This window comes from Diospyros lotus, chromosome 11 (assembly GCF_014633365.1).
Source record: "Diospyros lotus cultivar Yz01 chromosome 11, ASM1463336v1, whole genome shotgun sequence".
NCBI classification, from domain to species: Eukaryota; Viridiplantae; Streptophyta; class Magnoliopsida; order Ericales; family Ebenaceae; genus Diospyros; species Diospyros lotus.
The window spans coordinates 21,936,864-21,955,064 of NC_068348.1; the positions used below are offsets into that span (position 1 = coordinate 21,936,864).

General features: G+C 37.9%; 3 protein-coding genes across 6 annotated transcripts in view; 2 read left to right on the plus strand and 1 right to left on the minus strand.

Moving 5' to 3' along the window:
• The first annotated feature begins 4,434 nt into the window (after positions 1 to 4,434).
• Positions 4,435 to 11,103, plus strand: LOC127813078 (polyadenylate-binding protein-interacting protein 7). 4 transcript variants are annotated; one of them, XR_008026062.1, is made up of 7 exons: positions 4,435 to 4,758; positions 5,752 to 6,660; positions 7,945 to 8,386; positions 8,498 to 8,568; positions 9,991 to 10,115; positions 10,249 to 10,317; positions 10,431 to 10,579. XR_008026062.1 is itself a non-coding variant. In XM_052353812.1 (6 exons), the coding sequence occupies exons 2-6, from the start codon at positions 5,881 to 5,883 to the stop codon at positions 10,262 to 10,264; spliced, it is 1,434 nt and encodes a 477-aa protein (XP_052209772.1). In that variant the 5' UTR covers positions 4,435 to 4,758; positions 5,752 to 5,880; the 3' UTR covers positions 10,265 to 10,574. The 4 variants fall into 4 exon arrangements, 3 of the variants coding, with proteins under 3 accessions (XP_052209772.1, XP_052209770.1, XP_052209771.1); XM_052353812.1 differs by having other exon boundaries at positions 10,249 to 10,574; XM_052353810.1 differs by lacking the exon at positions 10,249 to 10,317 and having other exon boundaries at positions 4,439 to 4,758; positions 10,431 to 11,103.
• Positions 11,104 to 12,589: 1,486 nt separating this feature from the next.
• The window catches only part of LOC127812958 (G-protein coupled receptor 1), a 29,778-nt gene continuing 24,166 nt past the window's right edge, over positions 12,590 to 18,201 (minus strand). The window contains exons 8-9 of the mRNA XM_052353580.1: positions 16,632 to 16,702; positions 12,590 to 16,113 (exon numbers count right to left, since the gene is read on the minus strand). Of these exons, the coding sequence (XP_052209540.1) occupies positions 16,011 to 16,113; positions 16,632 to 16,702 (174 nt within the window). The 3' untranslated portion in view covers positions 12,590 to 16,010. The remainder of the gene's footprint in view (positions 16,114 to 16,631; positions 16,703 to 18,201) is intronic.
• On the plus strand, positions 12,985 to 13,727 carry LOC127812959 (copper transporter 5.1). Its single transcript, XM_052353581.1, has one exon. The coding sequence runs from the start codon at positions 12,985 to 12,987 to the stop codon at positions 13,465 to 13,467; it is 483 nt and encodes a 160-aa protein (XP_052209541.1). The 3' UTR covers positions 13,468 to 13,727.

Below are 18,201 nucleotides of genomic sequence, written 5' to 3' on the forward strand. Positions count from 1 at the left end.
TAATAAACGAACTCAAACAATAGAATAATCGGTGCATGTTGTCTTTGATGACTCTTCACCTTCTTTACCTAGAATGTATTTAGATGATAATGATGTTACTCAATATCATAATTCAATTTCACCTTAAAAATTGTCATTTAAATTCAATTATAAATAACTAAATACGTAGTCAATTAAAACTAACCCTATTGTGCAACATCAGTCATTCCGTACACACCACCAACCTTGTAGATCTTTCCACGCAAAGACATGGGTTAAACCAAAGCTCATTGCAATTGTTAATTATCTCAATCAACTTGTGGCATGGACAATTGTTGTTGCCAAAATACAACAATTAGAATTTTTAAGAGTGGGATGCACGTGGATGCCGTCAGCCTCGAGATTTGATCAAAGACTGGATGCAAGATTCAGGTGGGCTTTCGAAGAGCTCTTTCCGAAGGTTTCCTTCCAAAGGGCGCTTCAGAAAGGTTCTTTCGAAGGCTGGCTCGCAAGACTGGCTTCAGGACTAAGGTAGGCTTCCGAATGTCTAACGGTGATGTGACGGAGATGTTTCTTCCGAATGAGCGAGTAAGGCCTTCCTCGAGAACTTTGTCTCAATGGGGTCTTCCGAAAGGTTTTTATCCTTCCGAAAGATATTTGGTTCTTCCGAAGGCTGGCTTGCAAGACTGGCTTCAAGACTAAGGTGGGCTTCCGAAGGGCTAACGGTGATGTGACAGAGATGTTTCTTCCGAAGGAGCGAGCAAGGCCTTCCTAAGGAACTTTGTCTCTGTGGGGTCTTCCGAAGGGTTTTTGTCCTTCCGAAGGATATTTGGTCTTTCCGAAGGAACGTGTGCAGTACTTCCGAATGAACTATAGAGGACAAACAAGGGTTAGAAGGCTCACAGGATTTTCCTCCCGCGAAGACCCTCCGATGCTCAAGTCAGTTACGGAAGGAGAAGAATCATAAGGAAAGAAAAGAAGACTAAATTTCTGAAAGAAAGTGGGAGAGAAATACCGATGTCTGGATCCCCTTTTGAGAGTTGGATTTGGCCTTTTATAGAGATTGAGCAGGGAGTACACGTGGCCTTTCCGAAAAGTTTCTTTCTAAGAAAGCTTCTGAAGGGTCCTTCCCCAGCAGCTTTCAAAGGGGGCTTCCGAAGGAAACTTCCTCAGTAGTTTCCAAAGGGGTCCTTCCTCAGCAGCTTCCGAAGGGTCTTTTCCCAGCAGTTTTCGAAGAGGGCTTCCAAAGGGAGTTTCTGAAGAAAACCTCCCCAGCAGCTTCCAAAGGGTCCTTCTCCAACAGCTTTCGAAGGAAACATCCCCAGCAGCTTCCGAAGGGTTTTTTTGAAGGAAACTTCCCCAGTAGCTTTCGAAGGGGTCCTTCCCCAGCAGCTTCCGAAGGATCCTTCCCCAACAGCTTCCAAAGGGTCCTTCCCCAGCAGCTTTCAAAGGAAACATCCCTAGCAACTTCCGAATGGTCATTCCCCAGCAGTTTCCAAAGGGTCATTCCCCAGCAACTTTCGAAGGGGGCTTCTGAAAGGAGCTTCTAAAGAAAACATCCCCAACAGCTTCCGAATGGAGCTTTCGAGCAGTGCTGGAAGCCCTTTGATTTGAGAAGGTTTTGAGGCATTTTCAAGCGTTTTCTTGGTCTTGCCAAGGGCCGAAGAACCCTTACTCTCAGGGAAATCCAAGATAATCCCCTCGGAGATAGGAGAATAAGTTCCCTCGGAGATAGGAGAATAAGTTATCTCCCAAAGATTTTTAACTGTGAATGAAAGACAATGAAGATCAATACCTGATAGGAATGAGAAAATGAGGGAGAAAGTGAAAGGCTAGTACTTACAAGTCTCGCAATCTAGGCCCGCTTTAGTAAGCGTCGGGTTGGAAAGCCATCCTTCTTCCTAGGTCTGATTGATACCCATGATTCTAACGGCGGCTTCTTTGATATCCTCGATGTTCGGGCGTTTGCATTTGGTGTCCAGAGTCCACCCATTGCACACGAACCAAATCTCTTGCGAGGAACCGGATAGTCTAGGGCGGACGAAAACGAAGTGCTCATTCCAGTCATCTGAGTCTTTCGACCCCCAGATTGCATGAGTGTCGTGGCCTTGATTTCAAGTTCAGGGCACTCATTGGATGCGATGAGGCAGCCCTCCTTCACGATTTGGGGTGAGATAGAAATCCAACCTCTCAGATCGCGATTGGTGGTAAAAAAGTAGTCAAAAAGATCCCTCGAAGGCTTTATCTTACCAAAATGACAGATAATGATAAACCCCATTAGGTACCTCCACCCAAAAGGGGACAGTTGGGCTGGGACGATAGTGAGATGTTGCAGAAGTGACATGACCCTCCCGTGATGGGGTAGCTAAAAACCCCGGTCAAAAACGCACTTGTAGATGCATAGACGACCAATGACGAGGTGGCACGTTCGGAGATTGGTGTTGAACTCAACCTTTCACTCATCGGGAATCGTGTACTTCTCCTAGAACTGTTGGAACTCCATTTCGCTCATCCATTGGCAGGGAATGGAAGCGGTAGGATGGTTTTCCCACTTAACGAGCTCCACATCGGCCGAGGTAAGCCTTCTGAAGCCAGTAATCGCCATCACAGAAAGTCAAGGAAAAGATGAGAAAAGGCAGAGAGAAAGAGAATGCTCGATGGCACAACAATAGACTGAAGCGAAAAAAGAGTCAGAAGAATAAGAAACACTTATTTAAACCGTGGGGGTGGAAAATCAAAAGGCAGATAATGATAAGCATTAACTACCCAAAACTCGCGAGGCTCAAAAGATGAAAAGGTTTGGACAACGCCTTGGGAAGGGATATTGCCATTAGAGCAAATCGATAGTCGCACCCTCCAGACACGCGCAAGAAAATAGGGTACTTTAGCTCTTCGGGCCCCCTCGATATCGACCATCGGGATAAAATGGAGCACGAACCTTCGGAGATTTCAGCACTCCTAGAGCCATTTAAACTAAGAGGCTCGAGGAGTGGGGGGGCAAGTGATAAGAGAAAATACCCTCGGGTTCATAATTACTCTAATGCCGTGAAAATATAGCCATTGGAAGCAATGCCACATCCGCCAAAGAGATACTCCACTAACGTCATTTTGCTCGAGTCTAGAGGGGACACGTGGCACTGGCAGATGCGTATCACCACACTAGCTAGCTTGCTACTTGATGAAGACTCTTCGAATTCCTCGGGATCAATCATCCTGTCGAGAATCATGGAGATAGGAACCACCCCGAACTCCTTGGAAGCGGTTGCGATTATGGAATTCATATTAGTAGGATTTTGAGAAGAACGGGAGGACGATCTCGGTGATTTGAAAAGAATCCTCACCTCAACAAGAGGATAAAAGAGGAAAGGCTAGAATGAGGTAAGGGCGAACTCTTTCTTTCTCAAAAAAAAAAAAAAAAGTTATGAATTACATACCTGAAACTCATTTTTAATCTGGTAATCTGACTTAAGAGTCGGAGAAAAATCAGGAAAGCAAGTCCCGGCCTCCATTGCAGGTACTCTCTTTGAAACAAAAGGAGGTAATCGGCCACCGCATCATCAACATGTACAAATGCATGATTTCAAATTTTCATAAAGAAGATAAGTTAGTTTACTATCTATCTATCTATATATCTACATAGGTGCACACACACAAATCATGCTCACAAAGTTTTTTCTTAACCTATTACCTTTCTAAATTAACCATTAAAAGGTAATCAGGGATGGATCTGGGAGAGGACTGCTCCCAAATCCATCAGTGATTTTAACCCCTTCCCCTTTCAAATAGTCTAAATCCCAAAAAAGATTGGAGAAAGGGCTGAGGCTGGCATGAGCTGCAGCTCGTGCCTGCGCCCCCGAGGATAATTAGTACTGCTTAGTTGTGGTTATAGAATTTTAAACGAGTATTGAATACTTATTTAATATAATTTTAATATGTTTCTTAATAGACACATGTCATGAATTTCTTAAAGGATGTTGACGAGAACACCATCAATACTATAAACAAGAAAATGCAATTTTAGACTTAACATGATCTTGTGAAAAATAACTATAACTTGTCTTATCTTTCATAATCTCATCAAATTCTTAACCATGCTTACACAAGTGATGAATATTCCTCACCGAAATATTTTCATATTATTATCTTTGCTTTATTTCCTCGTTCCGCATAAATTAAATATTTTTTTATTTTTAAACATACAAAACGGTAATAATTATTGAATTATATTTGATGGATTAAAGGAGAAAAAATAATAAAAAGTGGTGCACGTGCACCGCGAGTGAGGGAGCTGAATTAATCTATTCTGGTGGCATGTGGTTATTGGGTTGGCATTAGAATTACTGGGCCTGAGCTGGTTAAAGTCAGCCGAGGGAAAGGATATAGATAGACGACGTCATATCGAGTGGCGAAGGGAGCTGGGTTTTCCTATTTAACTTTGTGGTGGCCGAGACCGGAGAGGGTTTCGAAGGGGGGGAAAAAAGAAAAATAAAAAAATAATAATAATAAAAGGAGAGAAAAAGGCAAACAAATCCAAGGCCAGATGTTGGTACGAAGGAAGGAAATCGAAGCTCCAGATAGAGAGATAGATAGAAAGCTCGGCAGTCTCTGAAGAAAAATTCTTCCTTTTCTGTACTCAGTAAACTCTCTCTCTCTCTTCCTCTTCCTCTCTCTGTGTTGCTGCGGCGCGTTTATCCGTTTCTTTATCTGTCTGTGCTTTTTATCTCCAAAAGCCGATGGATGCAATGGATTTGGTCTCTTCAACCGGGGAGCTTTGCAAAGGTATTGTTATAAGCCGCGTCATGACTTCTTCTTCGTCTTCTTCTTCTTCTTCTTCTTCTTCCTCCTCATCTCATCAATCTCTCACCGCCAGATCAGATCTTCTGCTTCCTTTTGATTTTTCTTCTTCTCTAATTTTCTTACTTTTTTTGCCTTTAATTAATCAATATTCTTCCTAATTGATTATAAATGCTATACCAGTTCGTGCTTGTGTTTCGAACGTGCTTGTTTTGCAGCCTCTCTTCATGCTTCGTGTATCTGATTTTTGCGGTCCGATTCTTTGTTGCTGTTAATTTCGATCTTCTAGTTAGGGTTTTTGTTTGATGTGATCCATTTGAACTTCTTATTGAAGTTTTTTTTTTTTTGTTGGTCTTGTGCAAGTCTTTAATTCTTGTTTGTGCTGTGCCTTAGGTTTTGAAACAGTGTTTTTATGTTTACTAGTTTTGATTTCCTACTCTTCTGCGTCTTCTTTAACTTTTTCTTTTCAGTCTGTTGTTGTTAGTAATGCATAATTGAGCTATTTAATGTGCGTTCTTTCACTTTTAAGCAACTCATTTATGGTCTCGAGGCTTAAGCTCGTTACCCCTCTCCAATTCTGTTGAGGTAAGAGGGAGAATCGAGCGAATGATCTGCGTATTATGTTTATTTAGTAGTTTGTTTTAATCCAGTTGTGCTTGTGGCATACTTTATATGTTTCAGCCGTATTTAGTTATATTTATTTGGGATGGTTTCTAGTTTCTTTTAATTGTTATTGGAGCAGACGTTGAATTCTAAGTTCGATGCCGCCAGTTCTCTCTCTCTCTCTGTCTCTCCTTCCTCCCCTCCAAGTTGACTTTAAGCCACACAATCGATGGTTTTTTGTCATTTTTGAGATGATGGATGTTGAGTCCAGCTGTGGCAAGTACCAGATTATCTACATATGGTGCATCATCAAATGGGAACTTTTCCCGGAATGACTAATTTGTACTCTTAGTATTTTTTTATTTTTCTTGGCAGGATTTGGATAATGCTCAATCCACCGTTGTGTATCTCTTGGTCAATGTAAATTCCTTTTTTCTTACACATTTGTAAACACAAAGGGAAAAAAACTGAAAATAGAAAGAAGAGGAGGAAAAGGAGAAGAGAATGAGCTTGTCCAACAAAGGGGTCCCTACCAATGACAAAAGGCTAAGTCCCACAGGAAAGGCAACAACTTTGAACCCTAATGCTGCTGAGTTCATTCCTTTTGCTCTCAGATCGCCTTCCGGAAGCATTAGTACTGCAGATGGATCAACAGGTTTTGGTGCCTCAGGGTCTGGGACATTAGGAAAGGCTGTTCTAGATTCTTCGGAGTCTTCAATTGTCAATAATTCTGATGAAGAGGCTCACCAGTACTGGCGCCACCAATTGCCTGATGATATCACTCCTGACTTTAAGGTTATGGGGGAAGATCAATCTCATGGAATCAACAACATTGCTTTTTCATCATTATCCTTAAATGATGGGAATGAAACCTCAAGGTTCTCTGCTTCGTCTGGCAGTAATTTTATGTTGAAGGAGATGCGTGAGTTGTCTTCTCATGGACTCAGTGGGAACAGTTTTGCTGAGAAGATGAGATATTCTGTTCCATCCTATGGCGAAGATGCATCATCAACCAACTTCCTTCATTTGTCAACTAGACCTTGGGAGAAGCCAATCCTGAACAACAATCAGCTTCTTTCCAGTGTTACAGAAGAGCCTCATTACAGTGCTAATTCTAGCCACGGTTTGCTAAATGAGCAAGCAATAGCAGAGAATGCAGAGATGAATCCGCTTGAATTTTTGGCTACTCAGTTTCCTGGTTTCGCTGCTGAGAGCCTTGCAGAGGTTTATTTTGCTAATGGAGGTGACTTGAACCTGACAATTGAAATGCTTACACAGCTTGAGGTATGGCCATATCCATTAACTTTTGCCAAGCTCAGCGGGCCTGTACCTTTCTTACGGGCTCAAGATCTAGTTCTGCCCCATATGTTAGCTGATAGTCTTTCTGTATAAGTTGTATAGATTGGTTTGCATTTTGTTGATTACATAGCACTTTGAATCTATAAAGTGTTCACCTAATAATTAAGGTTCACTGCAGGGTTTATGAAGTTCGCAAAACAACTACAGTCTGTTGAATATTCTGTCTGGAACTGCTAATCTTTCATTAACAAGAGAATCTTGAACCTAATAAAGTGGTTTTTCAATCCATGATCCTGAGTTCATAGAATCTAGCTAAAAGGAATATCATTCTTATGGGAAGAAATCTTTTAGAATGAAGTGTTTTTTATAGCATCTGAAAATGGGAAGATGTTAAATGGTCGTAGCAGCTATTAATGCTCTGGAAGATCGTGTGTGTTATCATATGAAGGATGAGAACGTTTAATTTTCTTTTTCTTTTTCCCCTTCCAGGTGGTGGTCTTATTCTCCTATCAGACAGTTCTTTTTCTTCCCCCTTTCACATATTGAGCAAATGTACATAAACATCCTTGTGTTTTTGTTCACATGTGAATGTACTGGAATATTTCAGTATACATAATGGCATATTGCCGTTTTACATCCTATAATTAGCATAAATGTGCTAAAATATTCAGAGACACTGATAATGGCATATTGTTGTTTAACACCCTATAGTTTGCGTCAATGTTCTTAGAGATTTGGTCCGCTACAGAATTTGCATAAATGTGCTAAAGGATTTGGATGCAAGCACTGTTTCTAACTTGAAGACCAATTTCTCTGATGCCTTCTTTTGGCAGGGAACAGTTCTCTCCCATAGAGGATTGTGGTGATTCAGTCCAATTGTAGTTCTTATGTTAGCGTCCAGCTTTTTAGGCAGGTGATCCAGATCAGGATATGTTATGGGAAACTCAAACAATAAAATCTCTTTGTTTAAAATATGAGCTACCTGCATTACTTTGGTGTGGCACAAGGGGGTTAGTGACATACACATTTATTTTCTCCTATATTCAGCATTTTTTGATCAATGTATCTTTCAAGTTTGAGATTTATGTAGTATCACATGGTTCACTAATTTGAAGTGTTATGACTGTTAGTTTTGGAATCTTAAGCTGTTTTTCTTTTGTGTATTACTAGTGCAATTTCCTTGAATGATTCTCAAGTCTTATTAGTTCTAAGCCTTGGACTACGTGAAATTCTTAAAGCCTTTTACAGTGCATTTATTTTTTATTGTAGCTGCAAGTTGATGGTGCTTTGAATCAGAATCTCAACTCAAAGGCTTTGTCAGCTCCAAATCTCAGTGCACTTGATTTTCCTGCACTTTCTGTGCATGATAATCGAAGTGGTATACCAAAATATGGTGAAGATGATATCCAACAAAATGTTAATCCATACCAGTCTTCCAGCAAGGAGAATATGCTTTTGTTTAAGTCTGGCTCTTCGATCCCTACAAGAGGTGCCACAGATTTTGCTGCAGCTGTCAGGAAAATGTCTGCTCAGGATTCTGGTTTGTGGAAATATGAGCGAAATGGTTCCTCTGATGCTATTGTGGGCTCAAGTAGAAGTGCACATGTGTTGGCCACCTCTAATAATGGTGGGCAGGGGAGGGGCATTTATGGTGATAGGTTACAAAGTCGTCGGACAGCTCCTGTATGGCTTGATACTGGAGAATCAGTGGGTAATACTTCTGTGTCAACAAATTAACTTTTTTTTTTTAATTAAAAAAAAAAAAACTTTGATTGCACAACAAATCCCTGGTATAATACTTTTGATATTGTTGAGATGGCAGCGAATATGTACTCTGAAATGCGAGATGAAGCTCGTGACCATGCACGTTTACGTAATGCATACTTTGAACAGGTATGTCCCACAGAACCCGAATCAATCAGTTACCAATCTTTGCAGTTGAGATTCCTCACCCATGCTCAGCAGACAACCACCACATTGAAATCATCATGGCAATGACCTGGTCATGATGTTTCTAATCAGTACATGTCATCCCTTAAGATTTGATTTTTTTTTTATCTAGGATTGACTAATAATGAAATGTTTTATGTAGTTCATTGTGCTCACAACTGCTTTACATGCAAAAGCAGACATTGAACTCTCAACTATGACAAATATCAGTCACACTTGTTGCGGATGGTTTTGATCTTTTTCTTGTAGCAATTCCAAGTGTTTCTCATGCAATGATTATTGGTTTGCTGTATTATCAATTATTGTTATTATTATTATTATTATTATATTTTTTTTTGGGGGGTGGGGTGTTGTTCCTAGTTGATAACTTCTCCAATGCAGTTTCATCCCTTGACTTGAGAGCAAATCTTAAAACGATGTTGCTTGGAAGATTTTTTTTTTTTTTTTTTTAAATTAGTACTTGAAGAGATTAAATTTGCTACAGAAAACTTGTTAGGCTTTTTGTGAATTCGAATGTCATGTTAGGTTATATAACAGTTCCATATATGAATTATTTTATTGCAGTTCTATTTTTTAATATCATTTAATGCCTTTGCTTTTCAATAGTGGATAATATGAAGAGATAAAGATATTCTCTTGTTTGTAATTAAAGAAAAAAGTACTTGCTGGAATTGCAATCACGAGAACACATTAGTTGTTGCTTACAATTTGAAGGCTGGCTGATATGTTGGTGCTGCTACTGAGTGTAATTTCTTGTTTGTAGATGATGGATTAAAATTTTCCATTGATGCTTGCACATACTAGCATATGTTTGTTTTTGAAAAAAACATAGATTTGCTCTGTCATGCATTCATTGCAATCAACTAGCATTTTGAGGCATGTTTTGATTGAAGAAGGGTGATGATCTTTGGATTATATTGGCAGGGATATTTCTTTGAACATGTTTTATGTTATTGAATTTGGTTTTTGTAGTTATTCAATTTGATTGTAGGACCAGGTATGGTTATTATGATGATTTTTCCCTTTTCTTCTCTTTTCCAAGCTGATAACAAGATGAGGCCATTTAGGAACAAATTGTAGTTGAACATTGCTAGCAAATAACTTTTTGATCGAGTGGCATTAGTCAGGCTTTCTTAGCTTCCTTAGAATGCTTTTGGCCATGTGATTAGGATATGCCATGCTCGCTGCTATTACAGTGGAAGCAATTATTTGGCCTTCATTCTGTGAATAATTTTGTTTTAAAAATGGTGGTAACTGGTAAGTGGTGGCCAAGTTAACCATTTGATTCTTCTTAACTAATGCCTTCCTGTTAGCAAAACTGCACTCTTGTTATCTTTAACCACAATTTGTATATCTTAAAAACAGGCAAGGCAGGCTTTTCTAATTGGAAATAAAGCTTTAGCGAAGGAATTGAGTGTGAAAGGACAGCTACACAATATGCACATGAAGGCAGCTCATGGAAAAGCTCAAGAATCCATTTTTCGTCAAAGGTTTGTTGTCCTGTGCCTGCTCTGAAATCATTTATCTGTCTTGAGTGGGATTTGCCAGTGGTTGGATCAAAATCACTTCTTTTTCTGGCATTATGTTAATTCTAATGTAGTTTCATACTGAATTATTGCAAAGAACTGTCAGCATGTAACAAAAAGCATTTTTTTGCTGGCGAAGTTATGGTGGCGGTGGTGCTTCTGCCGGGTGTGATGCTCTCTTAAACTGTGGCAGTTACAATGATAGGGTAGCCGTATTTTCTGTTTTGCATAATGACATACAAAGTCTATGTTGGCTTGGCTTGGCTTGTCCATTTGCAGGAACCCGGGTGGTCCCGAGATGCAGGGCAATGGGAGAGGACAAGATAGGATAATCGACTTGCATGGGCTGCACGTGAGCGAAGCCATTCATGTTCTGAAGCGTGAGCTGGCGCTGTTGAGGAGTGCAGCTAGGTCAGCAGAGCAGCGACTGCAGGTTTATATATGCGTAGGAACAGGTCACCACACGAAGGGTAGTCGCACTCCTTCACGGCTTCCACTTGCGGTGCAGCACTATTTGCTGGAGGAGGAGGGGCTAGAATACTCTGAACCGCAGCCAGGGCTGCTCCGGGTTATGATTTACTGAGGAGGGAGGAGGGAGGAGTCACACAGGGAGGTTTAGGAGGTTTTTGACACACAGCATAACCCAAGAAATCAGTAATCAGAAATTCTTGTATCTCGCTCTCTGTATATGGGGTAGTTCAGTTCAGATCAGATCTGGGAAAGGAAAAAGCTAAAAAAGAGAAGAAAAGAAAATCGCAAAAAAGGAAAACCAAAAGGCAGAAGAAATGTACCATTAAGAATCAGATGATAGTTGAATTTACATTTTGGTAGCAATCATCAGCCCGTCGTCGTCTGTGTTGCGGAAACGTTTTTTGTACCCCCCTTGTATTTTTATTCTTTTCTTTGTTGAGATGGTAACTGATAGAATTAATTTTACATTATAGTTCTCAAATTCTCATGCATTTTTTTTTTTTTTTTTTTTCTGTTTCTTTCGTTCCCTAGGATAGATGATAGGAAAGGATGATATTGGAAGTTGTGACTTGGATTCATGTTTCCAAGATCCTTTATTCATTGATGCTAACTCTACTGCATGCTGGTTGCCCATTGTCAATTTATATTAGATATTATTATTATTACTGTATTGAAATATTTTCTAATATTAAATATATTAGCATGATAATGTTAATTAAAATATTTTCTTTGAAATTGTTTGGCTGATAACAGAAAAAAAACTCTTGTATGAGTCTTCTTAAGGGAGAAACAAAACAAACATAATATATTATTAGTTAATTAAAATTGTACTTGCAAAAGTACAACAATACTACCTGGCTTAGGTTAAAAGTTATTCTTATATTTCTTGAAAAAAAAAAGATATTTTGAATAAAATTTTGTATGAGAAGTACCATCAGTAGTATTATTTTTGTATTCATAAGTTATTTGTAATTGTTATTTTTAAGTAATAATAAATTATATTATATCTTGCATAAGCTTGATAATAGGAATGGATTCCCCCTTTTCTTTTGTCCTGTACGTTAGGTTTGGGACACGGGAAGGGTTGAATGGCTGTTACCGTCGTTGGCGTAGTACACAAACTACATACAGTACTACATTAGTAAGTACTCTCGCTCGGGTAGGTTTGTACTGCAAAATAGGTACTGGGTGGGAGCTTGCTTTTTTTTCTTTTTTTTTCTTTCTTTCTTTCTTTTTTTTTGCTACTTCCACTCCTACAAATTTTGCTTGCTTTTAGTCAATTGCGGCTCCAGGAAGGGAAATTACGAAATTACCACTATTGTTTTCCTGGTGCTTAACTTAGATATTTTCAAGGGTAAATTAAAAAAGAAGAAGAAGATAAGTTTACCAAATTTTTAAAAAATGATAAATGTCTTTTTTATCCTTTTTGTTAGACCAAATTGATGAGAAGAATGAACGAAAAATCTCTTATATTTCTGTATTAACACACTCCAAAGAAAATATCTAAAGCAACTATAATATCCTATTATCTTCATCCAAATTATATTCTGTTATATATATATATATATACCATAAAAGTGATTATGAATAAATTTTTATCTTTATTTTTAAATTTATAAAAGATTTAAACCCACCCTGTACCCACGAGAGAATATAACTGCAATGTATATATATCCAATAAAAAGTTTATCACAATCGCTTAAAGTCTATTCTCTTTACTCTTTTTGGATTATTTTTAATTTTAAATTTTTTAAAATAATAAAAATATGTTTACTTTTATATTTTAAAAAATATTTTTTCAAAAATAATAAAAAATTTAAAACAATAAAAAATTATTTTACCTGTTTTCATCACAAACAAGTTTAAAATTTTTAAAATATAAAAAAATAAAAAGTACACATTTTTAATAATTTTAAAATAGATATTTAAAATATAAAATTAAAAATAAATTAAAAACTAAAACACGATACAGTCAGAGATGAGCTGATGTCAATTGTGTAATTAAGACAATCTATAGGGGCACTTGGTTGCAGTTTATCCAATAGATAAAATAAGAGGCTTTTTTTTTTTTTTTATATAAAATTTAAATTCTTGGAATCCCAATTTTCACCTGAGTCGAGTATGTATGATAGATAGCGGAGCAGGCAAAGCATCAAATGCGATGGTAAGTCAGCCCTTTATCTGAGAGCAACTGCTAATTGCCATTCACGATTCGATCGATCCATCGACTCGAGTTCTGATTCGATAATTCCAATCTGTTTTCGGATTTCTCTCGATCGATCGAGTCGTGTGCGCTGTGCTCGCCATCTCAATTCGAAGGCGAAATTCTACGAAAGTTTTTGAAAGCAGAGAAAGAAGGAAGATGATGCATATGACGTTTTACTGGGGGAGGAAGGTGACGCTGTTGTTCGATTTCTGGAAGACCAGCACATGGATGGAGTACGGCTTAACCCTAGCCGCCTGCCTCCTCTTCTCTGTCTTCTACCAGTACGTGGAAGACCGGAGGCTCCGCTTCAAGAAGTTATCAATCTCCTCCTCTTCCGTCGCCGCCGCTCCCGGTGCTCCGCCATCGTCCGTCGATGATACTCCTCTTCTGGTCTCCAGCAACCGCGACCAGAAGTCCAAGCTGTTCGGCGCCGGATTCGGCGGTCGGTGGACCTCGTTAGCCGGAGCCGTGATGTTCGGGATCAACTCGGCGATCGGTTACATGCTCATGCTGGCGATCATGTCCTTCAACGGCGGCGTTTTTGTGGCTGTCGTCGTCGGCCTCGCCCTTGGCTACCTTTTCTTCCGATCTTCCGACGATGACGTGCTCGTCCTCGACAACCCTTGCGCCTGTGCTTAGAGTCTTCAGTTGATCCGTCTCGTTGGATTTCGCTGTCGTGCCTGCTTGCTTGCTTCTCTTCTTCTGTTCTTTGTCTCGCGTTCCTCACTGTGGTTGTTACTGTAGTAGTAGTAGTAGTAGTTGTTGTTGTTGTTGTTGTTAATTAAATTAATTGAAAATAATCTGATCAAAACTTTGTAAAACTCGATGGTGATCTGATCTGAGGATTCCGCTACCTTCTGGCAGTAATCTGCACAATTCTATTTCTATTTTGTTTTCTCGTCTGGCAGCTTAAGAGAATATCAGTGCAAGGAAATTGTTTTCTTGCATGTTCTGATTGGTAAAACGAATTGAGAAAGAAATCACCCATTGTTATGGCTCTGGAAAATTGAGCTTGAATTCAAGAACCAACTTCTGTAGCTGCTTTTCATGATTCTTAACAATTCTCAGGCCAAATTGATTTGTAATGGCTGCATTTCATTTGCAAACCATGTTAAGAATTGGGCAATTAATTATTGAACTGCAATTGTTTACATGAGAAGAATAATAATTGGATGGGCTGTTAGGTTATAAATTTTCTATTTACAAATGGGTGACTCTGAATTTCAAAAGATGCTACTAACCCATCTTTTCAAATGAAATTGACAGCAATACCTTTTATCAATGATATTAATATTAGTTTTACCCATCCTTAAACTCAATATAACCAACCATGTTGGTGCTGGACAACTATTCAAGCCAAGAGTGCAAAACAAGCTTGCTCCTTGAACCAATGTAATGCCTTTGCTTTTATCTTCCCCCCATCAAGTGGTTGCTGCGATTAGTTGACGTTTGAGCCTTCCTGTTTTCTGAAGTGTGTGTGTGTGTGTGTGTGTGTGTGTGAACATCATCATCATCATCATCATCACAGAAGCACTGATGAAATGCAACAAAGAATCAGACTCAACCAATGATCCTTCACTACTTGGTCCTCGCTGTGTTTATGACCTTTTAGATATAAAAAAACAATTTCCCTGTTACCGCAAAGGCTTGATCCCACCAATTCACTACTTCTATAATCATATATGGCTTCTTTCAAGAAAAATTGACCTAGTGCTTGAAATACACCCATTAGCCTAAGGCTCCATTTAGCATCATTGTGAAATTTTGTTATTTATGTAAAAAAAAAAACCTTTTGAGAATCACTTTTAAGAAAAAACAGATTAACGTTTGGAATGATCATTTGTCAAAACACTTTTATTACTGTTACACATGTTTAGCCAATAATCATAACAAAAAAATGCTTCTTTTTAACCATAAAATTACCAAAAAAAAAATATATTAACAAAAACATTACTTACCCAAAAAGTAAACCAAAGTTATTTATGTAGTTAGTTAGTAGTGCTATTTAATAAGTGCAATGTTTGGAATTTAAGTGTTGATTAGGGCAACTTTTTAGATAACCTAGATTAGCGTAATTTTGTCTAAAAATAAATTCTTTTTTTCTACTCATAAAAAATTATTGCCAGCAAAAGAACATTTGCAATATTGATCAAACACTAGAAAAAGAATTCATATATAATATAAACGCTTTTTTGGCTTTTGTCACCCAGAGAAGCGGCCCTAAGCTGTTATTAGCTCTCAAATTATTCCCACCATTGTTCATACATAAACATAGCCTTCATAACTATTCCGGCACTTTTCATGCATTGCCTTCCTGGGACGCTATCCTAGTCCGCTACCTAACTGTCTCCACACTTCCAACCAAAAATCTTCTTATTAGCATCCAAATCTGCTATCTCAAATTCCTTGCTTAAAAGGGACTTCAACCATACTCTTTGGCAGCAACTTACGATTCAATGCACATAAATTAATATGAGAATCTAGCCCCATGCCAAACTAGTTTTAACGCTTTAGGACTACTCCAGTGGAAATATTCCACACAGTAAGAGACAAACGTACTTCTAAATCAAACCTTCCCACACTAGACATGCGGTGATTCCATGTATGAATCAAGTTCAAGCAGTTTGAAGACTTTCAGATTCAATGGTAACAGAGTTAAAATGGAAATCACAACTTGGATATTAATCCATTAAAGGCTATGAATAGAGTCATGAAAGCATACAGAATCAAGAGAACCGTAGAGCAAATTTAATTCAAAGTGCTAGACGAATAAGAGAAATACCTTCATCGTTCCTCATACAAGAAAATAATTCATTCTCACAGTGCCGTTGTGATCACCCTATCATCCTTCGCCATTTGGAAACCAAAAACCTTGAGAGCTTCTATCTGGAATAGTAGTCAATCATGTGAGATCTGTTGGGGAAGCCTTCCAAAGCAGTCTGGAGCATGGAGCCAGCTGTGTTTACGAAAAGGGAACCATATATGGCCAAACTCCAATGTAATCACGTAAATCATATTAGACTTGTTTCGACAAGGGGATTGGAATCACAATACTGGGCGTGAAATAGTCATAGCTGTACTAGATTTCACGTTGATCCCTCTTGCGATCAGACTTCAACAGATATCAAACATTTTAGGAGTGGATAGATTGCAGGTGGAAGTACACTAACATGTCCTACTTGCTATTGAGGATCTTGAATCTTCAACGACACGAGTTCACTGTCTTGCTGTTGGCTTCTTGACTTCAAGTTTTTCGGGAGATATCTACGAATCCCTTCTGGGAACCTGAATACACATGCATATCCATCTATCTCAGTAAATGTATGCCATTTATCTCAGTAAATGTACTGTGAAATTATAATATACAAATAAAAAAAAAAGTTGAATAAGAAGCAAGCCTGCATGTAAAATGTGTAAAAATTTTGTAGACCAAAAATGACCACTAGGTGAAAAGGATTTCAGAAACTGGGGTTCAAACTGTTGTGTAATGCTGTTAGAAAATGGCTGTTGCCAAAAAAAAAAAAAAAATAAAGGGCGTTGCAAATAATCAAATATGGGCCACTTTAGTGGTCTTAGTTAAAATCACGTGTACCAAAGCTAAAAAGGCCGTGGATCTCCAAAACTGACGTCTACTTTAGTTTCAGAATCTAGTAAAATTATACCAAAAGGTTAAATGATTAAGTTATTACAGAACAGTTGACCAAGTAGGTTCTTATATTAAGATATTGATTGTGGATATCAACAGACAACCCAGTATTCTAATTAAACAGTAACTATAATAACATTCATCACGTATGACTTACAGATCCAATCTTTCATAGATCACCCTCTTCACTGATGAGTTAAGGCCATAAGCTATTGAGTTGAACAGACCCTGAACAGTATTTGAGAATTCAGAAAGTTAGCCTCTAATATTAGCAAAACACATTTATAAGTATCATTCAGGGGATCACTTCAATCAGATGGAGAAAAACAATAAATTTGTTCGATGCCATTATCATCTTCAAGATCATGGTCTTACAGTCATGGACAGTGGATATAATTCAAAACAATCCATAACGATCCAATTTGGATACAACGACAACAATCACAAGACTTAATTCCCCAAGGTGGAAATCACATTGAATATAGTTTAAAATAACCCTTCATGATTCATATTGGATATAGTTCATAATAACTCATCATGATTCATTATTAACAGAAGTTCAGAAGAGAGTTTACAAAAGCGTGCTTTAAGCGCAAAGTGCACCCCAGCATGCTTGGGCCTTTTATTGTGAAAGCAACTTTAGCCGAGTGTGAATAAAAAGCACTTAAGTTGCACTTTTACCTGAGCTCTGAACCACAATAAAGCATGTTTCAGAATTACAGTTTTTTTTTTTTTATCAAACAATATGAACGGTTGTATTTGTTTACATTTTTGCAATAGTGTAGCTGCTTGTATGGAATCCTTACCTAGCAAAAGCTATTATCATATCTTAGAAAGATCTAAATAAAAGCATATATACATTTGCTTAAACAAAAAAAGACTCAGCTATATTTACCAAGAAAAAAATAATGAAAGAAACATGCAATTAGGTGTAAATTAGGGTGGTTAATTTATTCCTAATTGTTGTAAATTAGGAAGTGATGATTAGTTCCAGATTGCCCTAAATTAGGGATTGAAGAATGATTCCTGATTGTTGATTGATTATAAATTAGGAATTGATTGATTGGGAATTGCTATAATTTAGGGATTGATTAACTGAGAATTGTTGTGAATTAGGGATGATTTTTTTTCTTATTCTTCTATCCAGTACTGTATAAATTGTGTTAATGAAATAGAATGGGGTTTTTTGCCAAACTTTTACAAAAAAAAAAAGAAAAAAGAAAGGAGACTCAACAAAATAAAAAAAATAAAGAAAGAAGTCTTAGCATATTTAGATCATTTCAATCAAGAGTTCAGACCAGTTTGTCTTTCAAGTTCCATCAAAACCAGCACCTGACCAGCTGGTTGCATGAGTATGTAAACTGGTATAAAATATTTTTGATGCTCATAAAAGTTTATACTCTTTATTTTATTTATATGTGCTTCACTTTGCTTAAGCGTGCTTTGCGCTTAAACTCTGTAGGCTTTCTACGCTTAAGTGTGCTTAGTGCTTTTCAAAACCAATGGTTTAGAATTATATAATGATCCAGACAAAATCATCTTCCTAGACATGTATCGAGCACTATACTCCAAAACCGTTGCACATGCTCCATGTGTGTAGAAGTAATGAAATGAAGAGTATTTCTCTCAACAAATTCCTTGGCAAGTAACTAACAAGGGTAAGTTTACTACCCAAAACAAAGAGCAGCTGTATCAAACTCACACTAAGAAAAATACTGATCAAAACC

Coding starts and splice junctions, on each gene's coding strand:
- LOC127813078 (XM_052353810.1), top strand. CDS start 5,881: ATGAGCTTGTCCAACAAAGGGGTCCCTACCAATGACAAAAGGCTAAGT. Junction 6,661..7,944: donor AAATGCTTACACAGCTTGAG/GTATGGCCATAT, acceptor TTTTTATTGTAG/CTGCAAGTTGATGGTGCTTT. Junction 10,116..10,430: donor GAATCCATTTTTCGTCAAAG/GTTTGTTGTCCT, acceptor GTCCATTTGCAG/GAACCCGGGTGGTCCCGAGA.
- LOC127812959 (XM_052353581.1), top strand. CDS start 12,985: ATGATGCATATGACGTTTTACTGGGGGAGGAAGGTGACGCTGTTGTTC.